Consider the following 21,343-nt stretch of genomic DNA (forward strand, 5'->3'; position numbering starts at 1 on the left):
GATGATCATCACCTCACCTCACCCACAACTCCCCAACTCACCCCAGCATGGACAGACCAGCATCATTCAAGAGAACACAGCTGCTCTGCTCCATATTCTACTGGCAGTACTTCTCAACAGGGACAACATCAGCAATAGGTACAATTTAAAGTAGCTTCAAGCATTTATTAGAAGGAGGGTCCACTAGCATTTGGACTTGCTGTGAACAGACCTTTAGTATATGGAAGGAACTAAGACTCCCAAGGGTGCAACATCCACGTATAAATTAATAATACAAAGTCACACTACCACCACATACAGTATGTCTGTTGTAAGTCACTTGATCTTTCTTCACTCTCAGACTGAAACTAGGCCGTTCACTGCACGAGGACGTCGGTGGGTGTTGGGAAAGATGTGACCTATTTTACATTGACTTTAAGTAAATTCACATGGTCTTTGTGCCACTAATTCATCCTCTGAAGGGCACACACTAAACACTGCTTTCTATTCAGAAACTTCAGAGAGAAACAAAGTCAAATGTATGACCCATATATAAACACACATCTTAATGCACCACAGTGTGTGCTGTGTAAATAGAGGAGACCTTTGATATGACACTTAGCAAATACAGTAGGGGTCACAAGTTTGAACACACCTTAAATTCAATGTTTTTTCATCATTTTAAATGTTCTGCATTGTAGATTAATACTAAACTCTTTCAAACTTGAGGAAAAACAAAAAAAAAATATCTAGCAGACCAAAATAGTTTTTATATTTTAGATCCTTCAATTTTTCTCAGTCAGCTTTATGAGGTAGAGTCACCTGGAATATCTTTCAGTTAACAGCTGTGCTGAACTTGAATTTCTTGCCTCTTGATGTGTTTAGGAGCACCAGTTGTAAAGTTGTGAAGAGGTACAGTTGGTCTACAGTGAATAGCCCTATTTGAGTAATATTGCTATCCATATTATGGCAAAAACTACTCAACTAAGTAAAGAAAAAAATTTGTATTCTCATGTTAAGTCACCGCAAAGACCATCCAAAAACGTTATGCTGAAACTGGCTCTCATCAGGATCACCCCAGGAAAGGAAGAGTAAGAGTTACTTCTGTTGTACAGTATAAGTTAATCAGAGTGACCAGCCTCAGAAACCAGAAAGTATTTTGGTTTGTTTAACATTTACTTTAACTATATAATGGAACTGATGTGTTCCTTCATAGTCTGGATGACTGCAGTATTCATTTACAATGTAAGAAAAATAATAAAATATTAAATGAGAAGGTGTGTCCATGTTTCTGACTGGTACTGTATGATTAATTCTATTTTGGCAAATTTGTTCAAGTTTGAATGTATTTAGACAGCACACACACAGTCTCTACGCTGCGCTGCAGCAATAGGAACATAAAGCAATGATTGATGATAAAAGGTTTCTTTTTTCTGTTTATATGAAATTACAGAAGGATATATAGTTCCTGTTTTTTATTAATCCCATTCATTACAGCTCTTATTATAATTATCCAACCCCCTTACTAGTCTAAATGCGCCAGATTTGTCGAAACTAGAGGTGGGCGGATCGATCCAAATATCGATAATATCGATACCAACGCTGGTATTGGTATTGAGCAATACTCGTGTAAAAATATCGATATTCAAGCTTTTTTCTCTGCCGCACGCACTGACTGCTCCGCACAAGATTCACCACAGTCTACTCTCTGGTCTCTTGTTGTTGCACATGCGTCACATGGCTCAGCAAAGCCAGCCAAACCGCCACGCAGGTAGGCTCAGCCTGGCCCCGCCCACTCAGCGCTCTCCTCGAGTCGACACGCCTCTACCTCAGGAGATTTGTGTTGAGTGATATTTTTTTACACTCTGTTTATTTAAGAAAAACTTGCATTTGAATTGCACTGAAAGGAAGACAATTCCTTATTTTTTATTGTTTTTCCAAATGACAGTTCAATTAAAAAAGAAACAAAGAACTAGAAAAGATGTCTAGTGAGGGGAGAATTTTTATTTTTTTTTTTATATTTTTTTATTTTATATTTAAACTTTGTTTTGTTACTGTTCCATTGTTTCTAAACAAAAAATGTTGATTGTGATACTAAAGTATTTTGTTATCACTTACAATGTTTGGTGAAATTATATCCTAGGTTTTTGGATCATTTGGATCTATAAAGCTTAAATATTAAAAAGTATCAGTATCAGTATCGATATCGGCAATACTGGCCCTGCGTTTACTTGGTATCGGATCGATACCAAAATTCCCGGTATCGCCCACCTCTAGTCGAAACTATTAATGGATTATATCTTTTTTGTATGATATAATATAATAAAATTGAATATTCCCTATAGGTGGAACGCGCAATCATCGCCAATCACGTCCACCAATCAGGTGCAGAAACGTAACAGAAATGGGCGGAGTCTCTCGTTCAAAGCTGCGCGGAGAAACTGCTGACCCTTTTTGCTGCTCGCTCGAGCGAGATTGATTTATTGCATTATTGCTGATTTGTTTGATTATATTGTCCGTGTTGATGGTTTAGTCGCAGTGTTAGCTCTATTTAGCTAGAGTGCTATCTCTCCTCTTTCCTACACGAGTTTCCCTCAAATATTAAATAGAGTTTTCAGTAGCTCTGAATCACTGTTTAAAAGTGTTAAGTCCTTGTTAATGGCATCTGTTTTTATAAATTAAAATCAGATTTTTGATAGTCGAGTAAACCTTACAAATGAGTGATTTATTCAAAGCACAATTAAAATATTTTGCAAATATGATTCATGAATTAGTTTTCCCAAATATTTAAATCTTTTTTATAAATAGTTCAAAGCTGTTTTCAAAAAGATTAAAATCTTTTAAGAATCCATTTAAATCAGTTTTCCAAAAGATAGGAAGATTTAAAAAAAATGGTTACAACAGTTTCCAGAAAGATTGGGTTTATTTTAAAAAGTAGTTTGAATTATTTTTTCAAAATGTAGGATCTTTTAATAAGTAGTTTGAATCAATTTTCAAATTTTTTAATTTGAAAAGTAGTTTGAATCTGTTTGAAAAAAAAATGAATCTTTTGATAAGTAGTTTAAATCCTTTTTTTTTTTATTTAGAATCTTTTAAAAGGTAGTGTAAGTCAATCTTAAAAAGATTCCAATCTTTGAGGGCAGATTTGAATCACTGTTTAAAAATACTCAAATTCTGCTCTTTTTGTAGACTGCACATTTTTAATAATAATTTAAATATTTTGCTAATGTATTTTTTAAATCATTTTTCAAATCTAATTTTATTCTTTTCAAAATGTAATTTGAGTCTTTTAAAACTCTTTTTGTGATCTTTTTAAGGCTGATCACAATCAATTCACATTTAAAAAAAAAAATCGAATGATTAACTTTTTAATCCGTTTTTGCTTAACTAAATTTTTAAGGCAGGTATATTACTTTTTACTTTATGTAAAATAATTGTTCCTATTAGCTTGTGTGTTACACAGAAAAAAGCATTAAGCCCACAAATCAGGGTAAAGTATATGGTACCCATTTTTCTGAACTTTTTTTGACCTGTCTTTCACTCTATAGTTATCCAGTGCAAGAATACGGGTTAAAATCAGTGCAGCAACGTACAGTTTTGAGAACTGAAATGTATTAATTGAACTTAAACACGTTTACAGTTATTAGTAAATAAAGACATGTGATTGGTTCTCCCAGAGTGTTTCTAATTGTGCTGTTTCACTCTTCGGCCAGGAGGGGGCAGCATATACACTCCTATAATAATCAACAGCATTCATATATTATAGTTTTGTTTTGCATTTATATTAGTTTACTGGTGTGTGGAGTGAGAAAAATACATCTGACTAACAAAAACTGGTGAATTAGCAACATATGAACAACATTTGTAACACTTCTCATGGTAAAAATTAAGGGGAAAGAAGAGAGTAGTGAAGGAGCTATCAGTGCTATTCAGTTCAGTTCAGAACAAAAAAAAAAGCAAAAACAGCAAACTTTCCACCTGAATGAAGACCAGCATGGAATAAACACGGTTTAATAATGTGTATTGATGTCGCCGGACAGGCTGTAGTTAAGGAAGTCTCTCTCTCTCTCTCTCTCTCTCTCTCACTCTCTCTCTCTCTCTCTCTCTCTCTCTCTCTCTCTCTCACTCTCTCTCTCTCTCTCTCTCTCTCTCTCTCTCTCTGTAAACACCGCCCCTTCTGTTTGCACATGTTTCTCTCCGGTATTTCAACACACAGCTCGGAGTAGGATGGTGTCCACGCGCTTTAAACGCTGGACATGAGGTAAGTTATCTTCATATTTCTTATAATAAGTACAGTCCGGCAGCCCAACACGCCGGACCGGCTGTTATTGATACTTCCAGGCTGAACTGACTGAGGTTTAAGTGAGTTAAGCTGTCTTAGGCACCTTTACTAGGTTTCTCTACCAGGTTCCTCCTCCACGAGTCAACATCTCATTACTAGGCAAACTACAGTAGTAGGAACTTCTGTCACTATGTTTATCAGTTTATCTTAGGTAACCTATGTTATCTTAACCTATGTTTACCTTCCACCTTAAACAAAGCAGAGTTGAAGTAAATAACCTGTAGTTCTACTACATACTAGTGCAAAAATGTTGAATATCATCAAGAATGACTTTATATCTTCCATTAATTCAGTTAAAAATGTGAAACTCATATATAACGTTAGATTAGCCCTAAATATATAGATTAGGGCTACCAGCCAATAACAACACAAAATGTTTGAATATTTTTAAGATCAATTTGTACTGCTGGAAAATGAAATCCATCTCCATAAAAGTTGTCAGCAGAGGGAAGCATGAAGTCCTGTAAGATTTTCTGACACTAGGCTTGATATAACACAGTGGCCAAAAGTCCAAAAGTACCAGTTGGTCTTATATAATATTGTAATTTTCTGAGACTGATTTTTAGGTTTTCATTGTCTGTAAGCCATAATCATCAATAATAAAATAAATAATTGCTTAAAATAGATCAATATGTGTGTAATACATCTATATAATATGAGTTTCACACATTAAACTGGATTACTGAAATAAAGTATTTTTTTCAATGATATTGTTTTTTAAGATGCATTAGTATATAGTAGTCAATCTGAGGATGGATAGAATACAGAACAACACATCTGGAGTTGGTCAGACTACTCCAGCTAAAAGTGGGATAAGGTTTTGTTTACAGGAGAGACCAAAAACAACACAGCTTTTTTGCCAAAATAAAATATAATAAAAATAATATAACGTGACACTGCTTTTTAATTGCAAACAGAATTTGAACAGTTAAACACGGGGGTGGTAGCATCAGGTTGTGTGGATGCGTAAGACACCTCTACCACATTTCTCCTCTGTGAGTCAGCTTCTTACTATTAGGCTACAATAGTAGGAACTTCTATAGGTTAATCAGTTTATCTTGGGTAGGTTATCTGATTGCCTTCCACCTTAAACAATGTAGCGGTTAAAGAAAATAATCTGTAGTTCTACTAAAAAAATATATATAGTAGTCAATGTGATTCAGTGGCTATAATAAGCCATTTCTAAAGAAAAACACATCTGGTCAGCTAAATGTGGATAAGGTTTTGTGAACATACAAGGCAAAATAAATGAAGATTTTTAGCCAAAATACCAACATAACACTGCATTTTATTATAAACACAATTTGAACAGTTAAGCATGGGGTTGGAAGCATCAGGTTGTGTGGCTGCTTAGACAACTATACCAGGTTCAGTAGTATGGTGAAATAAACTACTTTTAGTACAAAGGTAACCTAATAAAGCTGAACATGGGTTTTTATTCCAATGTTACCTTCCACCTTAAATGATGCAGCAATTGAAATAAATATTCACTAGATACCACAATTTGTATATAATTCACATCGCCTTCCCATGAGCATGCTGGCCATCCCCTGTGGTAATAATTTATAGTTAGCTGCTGACCCAATGTCGTTTGGCATGTCCATGAGTTGCATGTATTGTTGATGAGTGTGCATTTTCAGGCCTTTGCGCTCAACATGATGCGCCCACCCCCATGCTTCACAGTTGGGATGGTCTTTTTTTTGTGCTATACTCGTACTGAACTGTGAACCATAAACCATGGTGTGACATGAACTGTGATTATATTACACCATTACTACCATCTTTACTCTTTGACGCATACTGCATTTAGCTTCAGTGCTAAACTAAAGAAGCAAACTTTGGACACCAGATCTGTTTTGGAATTTGATTACATTGGAGCAAAGGCCTGTATTGAATTTTGGGTGGAGTTAGGCCTTTAATCAATATTGTGATATTGAACATAGCAGTATGATTTACACAAAAAGTCAATAGTATGCAAATTAACATTTTTTTTGTCTTGTGTGCATCCTGATGAATAATAGTAGGCCATGTCATATGGGATAAGCTTCCCAGACAGGGATCATGCACTGCATTCTGAATTGGAGCTTCTCTATAAAACACTAGGCTTAATCCCTGTCTGGGAAACTGTCCTGCAGTGTCAGAAACCACATTAGCACTACCGTAGCATCAGAGCTGTTTGCTTTGAACTATATTAACCTCATAGTTCAGTCAGTGGGAAGCTATAGAAGACTTCTGAGACCAAGCAAATATGCACCACTGAACATGTTAAGACCTTTGTATTTTTTTTTTAGGATGCTTAGGAGTTCAATAAATTCCACTGAAACTTGCATTCAGATGACTCCCATGTGCTTTTTATGTAGCTCAAGTACAAAACAGAAGGAGGAATTACACCCAAATATTAATACATTCATAATCACTCGTCAAAAAGAGTGAGGAAAAATGGAGATACATTTCGTATCCAAATGTTTGTGGACACCCTATCAAATGAATGCTTTCAGCTACTGTAAGTTGCAACTGTGGCTGACACATTTGTGCAAATACACACACACAGTTTATCTAATCCCTGTAGAAAAATACTGGCAGTAGAATAGGACTCTCTTGAGCAGATGAAAATGACATATTGGTACCATGTTCTATGTGATAGAGGGCTATAAATACCCAATCATTCAGCTGGGGTGCAGTAGAACTGCACTCTGGAATGATGGTGCTCCATCCAGTACTTTTAGGATTTTTTTCGGGAATTGGGAATAAGGTGGGATGGTGATCATTCAACATCCTGATGGCTCTAATACTTTACTACTAATATTTTACTACTAAGATGGAACTATGCAGATTTTGGCAACATAAGTAATATGTGTAGCATAGCTTTGTAGAATAGCATAGCTTAGTCTAGCTAGCATGTCTTAGAACTGAAACAACAAAAAACTGTTTTCGTAAGAATTCCTGTTGTTACATAGTGTCGCTGTCCTCTTGGTATCGTATTCTCCTAGAGAAACTATTGCATTTAATGAAAGCAGAGAGCATTTCACTAGTGGGTTGGAACAGTGTAGATTTGGGCAGTATAAATGAATTCAAATTATTTTGGTTCTACTGGATTCTTTTTTAAATAAAGAGACAATGGTGTTTAAGGATTAATGTGTGTCATTTTAACATAGAAGACTTTCATTATTCACCTATGCCAAGATAAATACAGCCCCCCCCCCCAAACCAAGACTACATAAACAGTGGGGCTGTAGTTCACAGTGGGCCAGTTTTCATTCTTTTTTTTATTGTTGTAGGAATACAGCTGAGGGGCGTATAAGCAACCAAATTCTAACTGGCATAGAAATCCTACACTTGGCGGGGTTTCCAGCAGCACTAATGGGAAAGCATTACTGGTCGCAGCTCAAGCTTGAATTTCTCTGTGTTTTTCTTTCTCATGATGCCAAAAGGAAAGAAGTGTCCAGCTTTTAGTGATTGTGAAACTCCTGACAACATTCCCACTCTTGTTAGCGTTTGTTACAAACAAATGTTTGGAAGCGTGTAGCCTCTAACTAATCCCGTCTGCTTTCTGCTATGTAATCACGGATTTTATTTTTATTTTTTGATTCCTGATCTGCTTAGTGGGTGGGAGGACACAGTATTCCCGTAACAGCTTGTCTTTTTGCTCTGGACTGTGGTGCAGATGGAGGATGGAGTAAAGCTCAGCCCAGCCCGGCTCTGTGTGTGTGAGAGAGAGAGAAGCTGAAAGAATGAGCATGGTGAGGTCGAGCAGGATTAGTGGCCAGTTTGCAGAGCGTGGTCGGACTGCCTCTGTAATGTGAGAGAGGGGGGGAAAAAGTGGATTGCCTCAATTTCAATCAAGCCGAAAGCTTTGTTTGCCTGACAGGTTAATGATTGTGTGTGGGCTTGGCAGAAGTAAAGGTTTATGGACTTTCTTCATATGGTGTAGTGGTTCATTTAGTAAAGCTATAAAATGGTTGGATGCAATTTCAGCATAGATTTATGTGAAAAAATGAGGACATCCCTTGAAAACCTCACAATTGTATCGGAATCCTATTGGTATTAGATTTGGCCAATATTGCAAACTGATTTTTGCTGATGTATTTATTGTATTAACAGATCTGTTGTTGTATTAAGCTTGTTAAATAAATGGTTTAACTCAATAGAGCCCATGTAGTCATGTGTGTCACAGACCTTTTAAAAGATGTGTGAAGTTCCTTACAGCGCTCTGAACTTCCTGAGAGCATCACAGGACGGTGTGTGAATGTGTGTTCTTTCATCTGACCTTATTTACACACTGTTTAAGTGCTGGGTTAGTCCTTGAATTAAAAAACTAGCTCATTTTAAAAGTGTACTTTTTGCTTCTGCAAGTCTGTTCCTACAGTTTTACTATTCAATTGCTTTATTCCATAAAACTAGTTCCGACCTGATTTATAAAACAAACTGTTCAGGAATTCAGTACAAGTTATGAAATTACTTGTTCATTAAAGTCATGTGCCCACAATACATGAATGAGCTGCTCACTGAATTCATCCAAAAAAAAATTCTTATGTCAGTATGTAGAAATGTGACCAGACTATGTAAGTTATGTAAATTTTTATTCACAGTTTTCATGCATCTTGGTATGTTCTCCTCCACCAGTCTTACACACTGCTTTTGGACAACTTTATGCCACTCCTGGTGCAAAACTTCAAGCAGGACAGTTTGCTTTGGTAAAATCAATATCTGCATCAGTCCAGAATTCCCCCATCGGTGCAACCTAATATAGACTTTTAGGCTTTATTAGAACAATAATAGATAAATAGGTGCACTACACAGGGAATTTAGAGAGGGAAGGCATTTAAACCATGTAGGCAGTAGTGAGTAACAGTTTATCACTACACAGGAAACTGACAGTATTGTTTACCTATTCGGCATTGTGTGTGTTTGGGGTTAAAACACCTGGCGCTCATCATGAGCAATATAACACAATGTAAACATTACACGAAACATAAAACTGTATGTTGTATGTACATAAAATCACATTTATTCCTGTAAAACACACTCAGTATGATGCATGGTTGCAGCTTTTTAGTTTGCTAGATAAATTAGAGAGAGATCTGTTGCCTTTATGTAAAGATGTAGCAGGGCATTACGACTTAACTGCGATTTAAACAACTGAGGTTCCTTTAGCAAATATCATATATATATGTATAACAAGTACTGCAACCTTAAAGTAACCAGTTAACAAATGTTATGCAAACTGTAGGTCTAAATTATCATGTGCACTGATAATGTGTCTGAGATAGACTCACTTAAGTGATTTGAGACACCATATCTATCAACAAAAATTACAAAAATAGAGTGCAAATTCACGCCTCAGGAAGATAGCTGCTGCTACTACAGCTACCACTAGTTACAGGATACACGTTTCAAGCATTCAATTTTAATTTGAGGGATTTTTTTTGCAAATATATATATATATATATATATATATATATATTTTTATAAATAATTCAGTAGCTCATCAGCATCTGGTGGTGTGGCAATGCCTGACTCATGCAGTGTTTGTGTTGTGATGACTAGTCTTGGTCTTAGTCATGCTGTATATTTGTCTTGTCTTTTAAGCAATGAAAGGTGAAGGACAACATCTGCATCTCTACATTGTGATCTGCAGAGCTGGATTAGCTTTTAGCATGTCTGCAAATGTCTGTATTTATCTGTAAGTAGTTGCTATTGATGTGTATGTTGAACACACAGTTATTTAGCTGTAATTGCATCTCATCATGTGTTCTCATCACAGATAGTACTTGTTAATATTTGGCTATACAAATTAACAATTGTACTCATGTCTGCATGTAAAAGAGATTTCAGTGTTGCATTATTACAGAAATCTCATTGATGACCTAATATTTCGCCAGATCAGCTGGGCTCAGTCATTTTAATCCGCTTAAGTGTTGCATGTAAACAGCAATTACGATAATTGCAGCATCAACATTTTGCCCACTTCATAAGATTATTCAGTGTAATGAATCACTCTGTAAATATCACCGATATTACAACATCACAAACCCAAGCACGGCGATGTATATTGTGATTGTTAAAATTGTAGTATATCATAATATAAAACACTATCATAATTATAAAATCTGAGTAAAAGAAAAATTAGCCTTTTATGCAATCAGAACAGCGGGACCTAATAACGGACTACAACACTGCTAACACTGTCTGACATCTATACATCTAAACCAATAGTAAAAAAGTCGATAATGTGTTTTTAAAAATCAGTCTTGCGATAGACAAAATATTGTGATACTTTAATAAAGGCCAGTCAAGATAACTGATTTTGTTTGGACAGTATATTATCCTAGAAATAACCGTGATTAATGATAATACCGTGAATTCAGGGCTATTGAACGCACCAGAATGTAAGCTGCACCCACTAATTTTATAAAAAAATAATAAAATCTGTACATATACAGGCCGCAGTTGTCAATAATATTACATGATATATTTACACAAAGTTGAAAATTATTTTATTTTTTTATTATTTTTATTAAATATGTACCGGTAACATGCACAGCTCTGCGAAGTATCGTCCACTCTGACGACATGTGAGGCGTCTCTCGTCTTTTTTTTTTTTTTTTTTTTTTTTAAAATGGCACTTAAACGCCATAATACTTATTGTCACTTTTGTCACCAGGCAAATTTTCATTTGAGCTTGTGCTGTCCTTTTCATTAGGCAGCAGTCTAGCCTTTCGAAACCCGTTGCTGATAGTGGATTTTTTGATACTGCTTCGCGCTGTTAGAATTTACTGGTTTTGGTAAATGATTTCCCACCGTTCCTTACCATTTCTTACTTCCTTGTCTTGAGTCTGGTAGATTAATCTACACACTTACATATCTTGAAAACTGCCATGTTTTGGCTGCATCAGGCATCAGGTAAAAAAATAAAATAAAATTAGCTGCATCGAAAAAAAGCCGGAATGTTTAAAACGTTTAAAAAAAAAAAAGTAGTGGCTTATATCTGGAAATTGCAGTATTGTTGTTTTTAAGACCATTATTTGACACTTATGTAAAAAGGATATAATAGCATAATAGAGTTTTACACTGCTTAAAAAAACATTTAAACATTTAATTATAGAAGATTAAAATTCTTCTTAATGTGCTCTCTTTGCAAAGAAAAACATAATTTTGTTTGGTATTTCTAACATCATGCTGCCTTATTGATCATTCCAGTGTGCTGTTTTACTTGTGGAACATTTTAGTGCTTTTTAATATGGGTCACGCTGGACAGGGAGGAATGACTGAAGTAAAAGAGAGTCATCCAGCAAGGCTTTCTGTTTATGTTTAATTCAGAAGGGACTTCAGAGGGGTTTCCAGCATATGGCTTTTCCCTTTCCCTGTTGTTCCTTATCCCGTCATTTATCTGTTTACAGAGCGCAGTGACGTATAGTCCCACTCTACACCCAGTTAGAGTGCCATTTTCCCATAACCGCTGTTTGAGTTCATATCTGACACGGTTCCTGTTGAGGACAGAGTTTAAAGCTGTTAGGAGCTTCGGCCTCACTTGGCCTTTTCAGCTGGAGGGTTTGAATGAGAGGCGTTTTCTCTGCAGGATGACGTGGGCAGGTGTTGTTGGCTGAAATGGAGCTTTACACTAATCCACCACTATTCCCCTCCTCTTTTTCTCTGTGCTAAGTGCAGCTTAGAGCATTAATTCTCAGCTGCACCCACCCATCCTGCTGGTGCAGCTTATTAATTTAGCCTGCAAGGTTTTATTTTGCTGTGTTTGCCTTTTTTGCTGGTTATGATGATGAGATGTGGCTTGTTTAGAACTTACTGAACTCACTGGAGATGCATGTTAAGATGCTATCAGGCTTTCTGAGGCTTACACCAAGATGAACTGCTTGAATGTTTGCACCAGGAGTGGTATAAAGTTATGTAAGACTGGTGGAGGAGAACATGCCAAGATGTAGAAAACTGTGATTAAAAATCAGGGTTATTCCACCAAATATTTATTTCTGTACTCTGAAATGTTGTCCGTAGAATAAAACAACAATGTTCATTATACTTAACCTAAACATAAACCAAGAAATAGCAATATAAGAGAAACTGATTCAGAAACTCAAGTGGTCATTGTTATGTTACCACAACCACTTACAGTAGCCATGTAGCATAACATAGCATAGCATTAGTTTAGCATTGTATATCATATATTGTAAACATTTGTTGTAATTATCATGTCTGAAGTCCTTCCGAAAAGTGTTGCCGAATTTTCGGCACAGTGTGAGGCATGGGAGGGTAAACACAGTTGGCCACGGTAAGCTTTTAGTTTTCAGCTTTTTGTACCTGTTGTGTTTACTGGAGGGGCGCGGTTGTGTTTAGCTGTGACAAGGCTTCCACAAGCAAAGCTTTTCCCAAACCATGCTTAGGTTAGCTTTTAGCCTAGCACTTTTCCAGGCTTTAACAATATTTCACATTGAATTTAGGCTCCTTTCCTGCATTCTCATAAAAAAGCAGAGCCTGGAGGTGACGGGCTGCTCTCTAGTATCAACAACACTATATTCTTAGGAATATGGCAAGTTTTTAGATTGGCTTATTTACTAGTTCTCTTTTAATTCTGCTGAATTTTCTTTTGAAGAAGAAGCAACAGAAGAAAGAAATCTCATTATTCAACTATGCTAAGTATGCCCTGTAAGACTTACTCATTTGTCTGAACGACCTCTGTTCTGCTTGGCTGCTCTATGTTGTGACTTGTTCACCCAGCGGTCAAGGTTATCCCTTGAATTTGTACAGAAATTCCACAAGAACATGTTAAACAATACATTTCAGGCAATGCTTTATATATGTGGAAGCTTTGAAGGACTAATATTAATATTAAAACCAAACTCACTTGAAAATTGTCTTTTTGCTGATTAGTTTTTTTATATATGGACAGTTAAAAAAATGAGATACACAAACATTTAAATTTTTTTCTTGTTTTCAGTGATATAAGGTGGCCAGATAGACCTCCCAGAGATCCATCTGCTTGCCTAAGCTGAGTTCAAGCCCTCGTTTGTCACACCTCATCTTCAGAAGACCTAGTTTAGCTGCAGTTGTTAAGGTTTGGTTGGGAACAAGGTCTCACAGGAAGATGGTGGTCCAGAGGGAATTGACATCCAGTGTAGGAAGTGCAGGGTGTTAAGGTGTTAATAAGGTTAATGCTTAGCATGACTTCTCTGCTGTTTAATTGAAGTATCTCGTCCGTGTGTTACTACGCAGGTTAACAGAAGTAGGAAATGACATGTAAATTAGTGCTGTGGGGGTTTGTGTACCTAAAACGTTAGGAATTAATTTTTGCATTATCATTGGACCACCTTCTGATTAGCTGTGTTGTGGCCTATTCAAGAAAAAAGCAGTCTTAAAGTCTTAAGACACTGAGTCCTTTTTAAGTTAATGTTTAATTATATAAAGGGCCTTATTTTACCTCCGAATGAAACACATTGTTGTTTTTGGTGTTGGCTCTGGGAAAATTGAAAAAAATTGAGCTCTGCTCTGATGAGCTTGTTTTCATCACTACAGTGGCTCACATTAGCAATGTAGCATAGCATTATTAGTCATTTGTTTAGCACTATAACAAGAATATTGCTTCTTTTGTTTCTTTCCATGTGACTTAGGTTTCTGTATTTTCTGCACAGTGTGAGACATGGGAGGTTATAAACAGTTGGCTACGGTTAGCTTTTAGCTTTTGGTACCTGTTGTGTTTACCTGAGAGGGCTGGGCTTTCCCAAGCAGCGCTTTCCCACAAACCACTCTCTGGTAAGCTTTAGGCCTAGCACTTACCTCCCCAGGCTTTAGCATTATCTCTCTCTGAATTTAAGCTCCTGGGCTAAAACAATATAAATAACCTCTGTGATTATTGAGGAAGCTAATAACTGTAACAGTATTGGCCACAGAAATAGAGGAATAGAGGTATATGTAAATACAGTTGAAAAAAAAAAAACAGGCCGATTTGTAGTTTAGTTCCCTAATTAGAGCCTGTGTGTCAAATTTACACAATAACTTTGTTCCTAGACTGCAGCTGAGGTATATTTTCAGCTGCTAAGTCATTCAAGACTGTTCCAAAGCGAAGAATCTTTTGATACAACAAAAAAAAATGATGCCAAAGTTTAGATTGATTTGGGGAACGCAACTGATGGTATATACTTCCAGGTGGAAAAGTAACCCTTTGGAGTTTATTTCATATTTCGTTAGTTTTTCAGCTACATTTTCTCAGTTCCTCTCAAGATTTGTATTGCAATTGCAAGAGGTGGGATCTTTCTGTTGAGGTGACCACACATTCCAGTAGACTGTTCTGTTTGTGTCACCAATACGCTACTAAGATGAGGTCTTTGGGGCTTTGAGCAGCCAAGAAGCAAGAAGTCAGTGAAAGAAGCCTGTGGACTGACATAATATAGTATAGTAATTTTACCTGATTTCACATAAATATGCTTTGATTAAAGAGTTGTCTACCATTTGTAAAGGAGGAGAGCAAATTTTTTTCTTGGTACTGAGGCTTTAAAGAGGCCACGATTCCACAGTATAAGTTTGGTCAATTATTTCAGATAGCAGACCTGTTGATTCTAGACATACGTGTTCAGAAAACTTTGGCTGACTAATCAGACTAGGCTTTAGCCTAAAGGAGAGATTAATAAGAATAAGCTGCAGCCGTTCATGTCTTTACCTGCACGATCTTAGTCATTAAGTGAGATCTGGAAACTTGACAGAATTGACTGAAGGGCTTTTTGGTGTTTAGTAACTTATTTTGAAGCAGACACTTCTTGTGCCAACTTAAAACTGTGACAAATCATCTTAAAAACTGTAAAGACCATCAGTGACTGAGAGAACTAGGGAGCTACATGTACTGTGATCCCCTTATCATCACCATTTGTACAGTATGTTTAACGTGCAATATTTTTCTCACCTTTTTATCTACTATTTATTTATTCACTGTTACCCTTTGTGCAATAATACTGGTCCACCCTACCATAATCATATCTCTATGCACTAGGTCTATATATTTTTTATTTACTATATATAACTTTTTAAGTATCTTTTACATATTTCCTGTAATATTTTTTGTATATATAGATTTAGCATTATTTGTTTACATGTTTTTCCGGACCTGTTTCTCTGTCCTTTCCTCTGTACTGCTGTAACATTTTGTAAGTTTCCCCATTGTGGGATTTATAAAGGGTTATCTTATCTTATCTTATCTTATCTTATCTTATTAAAATCTTTTAAAGCTAATTTTGGGCAGTGCAGGTGTATATTAGCTGATTTAAAATAAGAACACTTTCCTTCAAGCTTGTTAAACTGTACAGTAACAACGTTTTAGTAACTGAATCCTGAATCTCAGTAGAACCATGGCTAGCATTTATTCTCCAAATGCTGGTGGCTAGGAGGCATAGTCTGGGTCTTAGTTTCTAGGTGACACCAAATTTGGTAGAATATTGGAAACCTGATGAGCCAAAATGGTTTAAAAGGAATCTTATAAACAGAGCTAAAAGTTAGCTCCGTAATTGTATTTCTCAATAAAAAAACTAAATATTACTGAAATATTACTAGTAATTACTGAATATTACTTTATATATTAATATATAAAGACACCATAGTCTTTCTCCAAGCTGAATGACAAAAGCATGTGGCAAAGGCAGTTCTCTCTCCGACTCTGGCTGCTGATGGAATGCAACATGATCCAGGTTTTGAATCAGCAATCCTCGAATCAGTATACAGTAGATACTAGTAGGAAATACAGAACCTCTATGTTGATTATGTGTAATAATAAAACACTTCAGATGCATAGTAGATCAGATTGAGACTTTTTGAAATGTGCTATGATGGAAGTGTCACCATCAGTAAACAGTTTACAGTTGTTTGGCTTATTTTATGTAGGAGGTGTGGACGTAATCGCCCCTCATTGACGCATGGCTAATAATCTAACTACTGAACCTCTGGCTTGTTTGGAGTCCTGATATGTGCTGATTTGATTAATGCTGAGAGCGTAACATTTCCAGAGAAGACTGTTTCTCTAAAGCTGATTAGAAATGACCTGCCTGAGACTCATCAGCTGTGGGCAACAAGTCTGTTCATGTGAGATTGGAGCTATTCACTGCTGAGCCGCATGTGAAATATCCTTTTGAGGTCTGTTTTTTTATTTATTTTTTATTCACTTTTATGTTTTTTGATAATATCTCATATCTTTAAAGGCCTGAGCAGATTTACTGAGCAAGTATTACTGTTATCATTATTGGATTTCACTTTAGTTGCATACATATATTGCATACAGCTTTTTTTTTGACACACAGTTTCCACAGCTGATTTTTTCCCCATTGGATTGAATGGGGTGCAAAGCTTTTGTCGGTCTTTTTATGTCACAATAATATATACTCGTGCATCTCCAAAATACAAAAATAGAATATCAGTTAAAAGTTACTTTATTTCAATAATTCAGTCCAAAATGTGACACTCATATATTATACAGATGTATTACACACAGAGTGATCTATTTTAAGTGTTTATTTCTTTTATTGTTGATGATTATGGCTTACAGCCAATAAAAAAAAAATCAGTGTCTCAGAAGATGAGAACGTTATATAAGACCAATTGGTACTTTTGACAGTGCGGGCAGTGTGCCAAATCCTGCTGGAAAATAAAATCTGCATCTCCATAAAAGTTGTCAGCAGAGGGAAGCATGAAGTGCTGTAAGATTTTGTGGGAAAACACTGCAATGACTTTGAACTTGATAATAAAACACAGTGGATCAACAACAGCAGATGACCTGTCTCTCCAAACCATCACTGATTGTAGAAACTTCACACTAGACCTCAAGCAACTTGGACTGTGTGTCTCTCCACTCTTTCTCTAGATTCTTCCTCCAGTCCCTCGATTTCCAAATAAAATGCAAAATTTACTGATGTTAAATGATAGTTTGGGAGTGTAGCCAAACGAAGTGCTCAAAAATCTTAGAGAAGTTGGCCTGAACTCATACAGTATAGCCCATTTTTTGTCCATATCTTACAGCAAAAAGTGATTCCAAGGTTTTGAATGACATTGCATTTAAAAAAAATATATATGTATTAATGTATGTACTCTTATATTTATATTCACTTATGTCCTCGCAGGCCTTCCTGACTCTGCTGCTGTTGTATATGAGACGCCCTGCCGACTTTTCCCTTTGCCCTTCCACACTTAACCACTCAGAATGGACCCCGCCACTGAATCTAAAAGGACGGTTTGGGGTAAACTCCGGCAGAGAGCCAAGCCCCTCATCCACTCCGTACGGGGCAATGGGGGTCACAAGAGCCCCAAAATCCCCCGCAAGCGGCAGGACAAACAGGAGCAGTGGAAGCTGGACCAGGGAAAGAGACTGAGCTGCTCAGTGCCGGACGTGAGTCGTCTGACCGAGACCTCGCCAGCCTCGGTCCATAACCTCCAGACAACACCCTTAACGGACTCTCCGTGCTACAGCAAACCCTGCAGCCCAGTTTACCTGCCTCTACGACAGAGAGGGAGCAGCACGCCGGTTCCAGACGGCTTGCTGAATGTACCTACAATCTCTTCAGATTGGACAATCCAAAGGTCAGTCAACGGCAGTCATGTAGAGGAGCAGGATTCTTTTCTGGAGGCTTCAGATGAGACGGAAGAGAGGGAGCCTGGTTCTCAGTCCACAGAGGAGGTGCCTTCACAGCAAGTGTTGGAGGACTCAACAGAGGTAAGAGAGAGTTTCAGCTTTTCTGCATTCTTAAGTTATTATTTCCGCAAGATGTCTGGGAAGAATTTTCAACATTTTTTATGTCTTAAAAAAGACATGTTTTTGATCTAAAGTCTGTTTCCGCAAGATACAATGGATGATCATTTCCTTGTCCTTAGGAAAGAAAAGAAAACCTGTAGACATGAAACACAAGCCAGTGAGCAGGTGCTTTTTAGTCTGAATGCAATTAGAGCCTAGAAATTTTAATACTTCTTAAGTAATGATAGGAAAAATGCTTCATAATTACTGTTACATTCTACAGAAGCAGCAGATTAGCATTATGTTAATACATAAACTGATAATGTAATTATTGTTACAGACCTGTCCATACCTAAACATAAACATGCTTCAAACTTCTCTACAACCTTATTTCTGACCTGTCTGGGGTGTTTTTTGGACTTCATAATGCTGTTTACTCCTCAATATTCTCACCAACCTCTGAGGCCATCACGGAGCAGCTGCATATGTAGTGGGATTAGATTACACACAGGTGGACTCTTTTTAGTCATTAGCAGTCATCAGGCAACTTCTGAATTTGATTGGTTGCACTCAAAGAAAAATATGAACACTTTTGCACACCGCACTTTTAATTTTTTTATTTGTAAAATTCATAATTTTCTTGCCACTTCACAACTGTATACCACTTTTTGTTGAAATATATTTGTTTGTGGTTGTAATGTGACAAAGGATGGAAAAGTTCAAGGGGTATGAATACTTTTGCAGGCCACTGTATGTATATTGTCCTAGAAATGTAAATGTATGATCCTTTAATGCCAATTATAAAATAATATACTAGCAGTTATGCAGAGTAATTACACCTTTTTAAGGACCACTGAACGTTTTTTATGTGATTAATTGTTTATTTATTCTTAATTATTAGTAAATAGCATACACAGTATAGTAAAATAAGAAAGAATGAGGGTATATAGGGTAAAGAATTAGGGTATTTAGTATAAATTGGATGCAAAAAATTGTAGACAGTAGTAGAAAACATCGCTGTACATAAATATGCATCCTGAATATTTCCCTATCCAGAATATTTTCATGGTGTAAAGGGACCTTATCAGAGTTTACTGCCATTCTAATTGCTGACCATATTCAGAATTTGCTTAATTGCCTCCCAGGTGAGCTCAACTATAGTAATAAAGCACTAAATATTATAACCATGCCAACACAGCAGATAAACAGCCAAAACATAGCCAAATACATAAACACAACTACATTGTTCAGTCTCCTGGAGAGTCTTTAATTATTTAAAGTGACGACAAAGTAATTACAGAACATTTCTGTCGGTCAGTCCAGACGTCTCTGTGCACAGTGCATGTTTTATGTATATATTTTGCCTTTTGAATAAGGTTGTAGTGGAGCAGGTTGGGTGGTTGTGTTAGAGTTAGTTTTAACAAATGAATTACGCAGTTGATGTTATAACAACTTAACCAACGTAGAACGTAGAAGGCCACGCATTTGAAATATGGAAATATGATTAACTTCCCCTTTAGCACAGTTCCTCACTTCAGTTCCATCCATTTGCTTCTGCATGGGTTTGCTTGATTCCATCACCTGATTTCATTTAATTAAGGATTGATTATATATGTACTATTTGATAAGAATGGTAAATACTAAGGTTAAATACTGGGTTTCCTCAAGGACAGACTGGAGAATTGGTCAAGCTAGCGCTCTCAGACAGGTAAACAATACTTGAGCTTTATTTGTTTTGTTTTTTGGGAACATTTTGTAAATACTTGAGCTCATACTTCATCTGTATAAATACATAAACATGCGGATATGTGGTTTTAAATATCAAATGGTTTTACTTGAACTTTAATAACTTATCTCAGGTTACCAAATGTCTGCTAAATACTGTTCTTTATTGTTCGGACTTAGAAGAAGGAATGAAGGAACATTCTAGTGAAAATGCGGATATTGTTACTATGTCTACTACTGTCTGGTATGAGTCTGGTATGCTTGAATAATGCTTATTTATTTTTAGGTACCTCTGTTACCATATGTTTAGTCCGGACTTTTCAGTTTGGGGACGAATTAAAGTAGTAGGTCTGAAAGGTGCCACAAACCACAGTTGACCAAAAGAGGAGGGCTCATCTCGGATCTACTGATATTTTCTCGATGTTTCGAACTTTCTGTACAGGAATCTTTTAAGTCTTTTAACTCTTTAGCTTAAAAACAAACCATAGACAAAAAGAAGTGGTCTTGTGCTCACCTCCCCTTGGTGTGCAGTTGAGTTGTGCAGCCATATGGATGCAGTGGCTTACACTGGGGTTTTCTATCTATCTACTTCTACCTACTGTAACTGTAGATTAACCTTTTATTATAAACAGAAATAAAAAGGGAATCTTTTATGCTCATTCTGTTGCGTGATGTGCGTGTCTGGGAGGGGGAGTCAAATTCATCCAATATTCAGATCTCATTAATTAACTAGAGTCTGAATGCAATCAAATCGCCAGAACAAGGTCCTCCTCTGAGATTATAGACTAGTTACTACAACAATAGCAAAATAAACTCTATATATAACATCTGATGTAGAAAGAAACAATAAGTGAGCAGATGTTCCAGTACTTTTGTCCATAGTGTAAAATACTAAGTATTGTTGGTGTTCACGAATTAAATAAAGAAATCAAACACACATCCATCCTTGAATCCAGACAGCAACTGATAGTTTGGTAAACTTAGTTTTCATCACTTTCTCTACATTAATCCCACTGTAAACAGGCTTTCTATACATCGGTGACGCAGCAGCTGAAAGGAACTGTTTGCGAAGGTCAGCTGTGTTAACAGAGTTATATAAAAAGGCTTCTATGCAAATCCTCACACAGGCGTGGGTGTCAGGTGGAGGCTGGTTGGACAACTACTGCTGTACCGTACTGTAGAGCTTTGGGTCCACTTTTGTCCATTTACTGGATGAGGAAGTATTGGGTGTGAGGATTCTGATACGTGACGTTAACTTCCATGTCAAATGATCTGACACTACAGGAAACAATTAGAGTAATTACTGTTTACCCCTGGCATTTCTGTGTGTCTGGAGTCTCCAGTCACCTCTCGTAATTGGATTGCGTGACTGGAGGAAGGGTGCCATGCAGTTTTACTTATTAATCTTTTAGCATGTCTTTTGTCTGATGAAAAATGTCCAACAAGTCTGTGTTTATGACTATATACAGGACATACCATGAAAACACAAATCTGCACGTCATCAGATTTGCAGGACAACAGGACAAGAAATGGTGATGCTTCCATAAAGTTCATATTTGCACAGATGCTGCTGCACAGTTGAA

At 36.6% G+C, this 21,343-nt stretch overlaps 1 protein-coding gene across 2 annotated transcripts in view; it reads left to right on the plus strand.

Annotated features, from left to right (window-relative positions):
* Window positions 1-4,066: 4,066 nt before the first annotated feature.
* mctp2b (multiple C2 domains, transmembrane 2b) overlaps window positions 4,067-21,343 on the plus strand; it is a 42,141-nt gene continuing 24,864 nt past the window's right edge. The window contains exons 1-2 of one of the 2 annotated variants that reach the window (XM_022669891.2): window positions 4,067-4,240; window positions 17,428-18,017. In XM_022669891.2, coding sequence (XP_022525612.1) covers window positions 17,508-18,017 — 510 coding nt within the window. In that variant the 5' untranslated portion in view covers window positions 4,067-4,240; window positions 17,428-17,507. The remainder of the gene's footprint in view (window positions 4,241-17,427; window positions 18,018-21,343) is intronic. The other variant, XM_007246135.3, reaches the window with a different exon arrangement.

Source organism: Astyanax mexicanus, chromosome 16 (assembly GCF_023375975.1).
Source record: "Astyanax mexicanus isolate ESR-SI-001 chromosome 16, AstMex3_surface, whole genome shotgun sequence".
Taxonomy (NCBI): Eukaryota; Metazoa; Chordata; class Actinopteri; order Characiformes; family Acestrorhamphidae; genus Astyanax; species Astyanax mexicanus.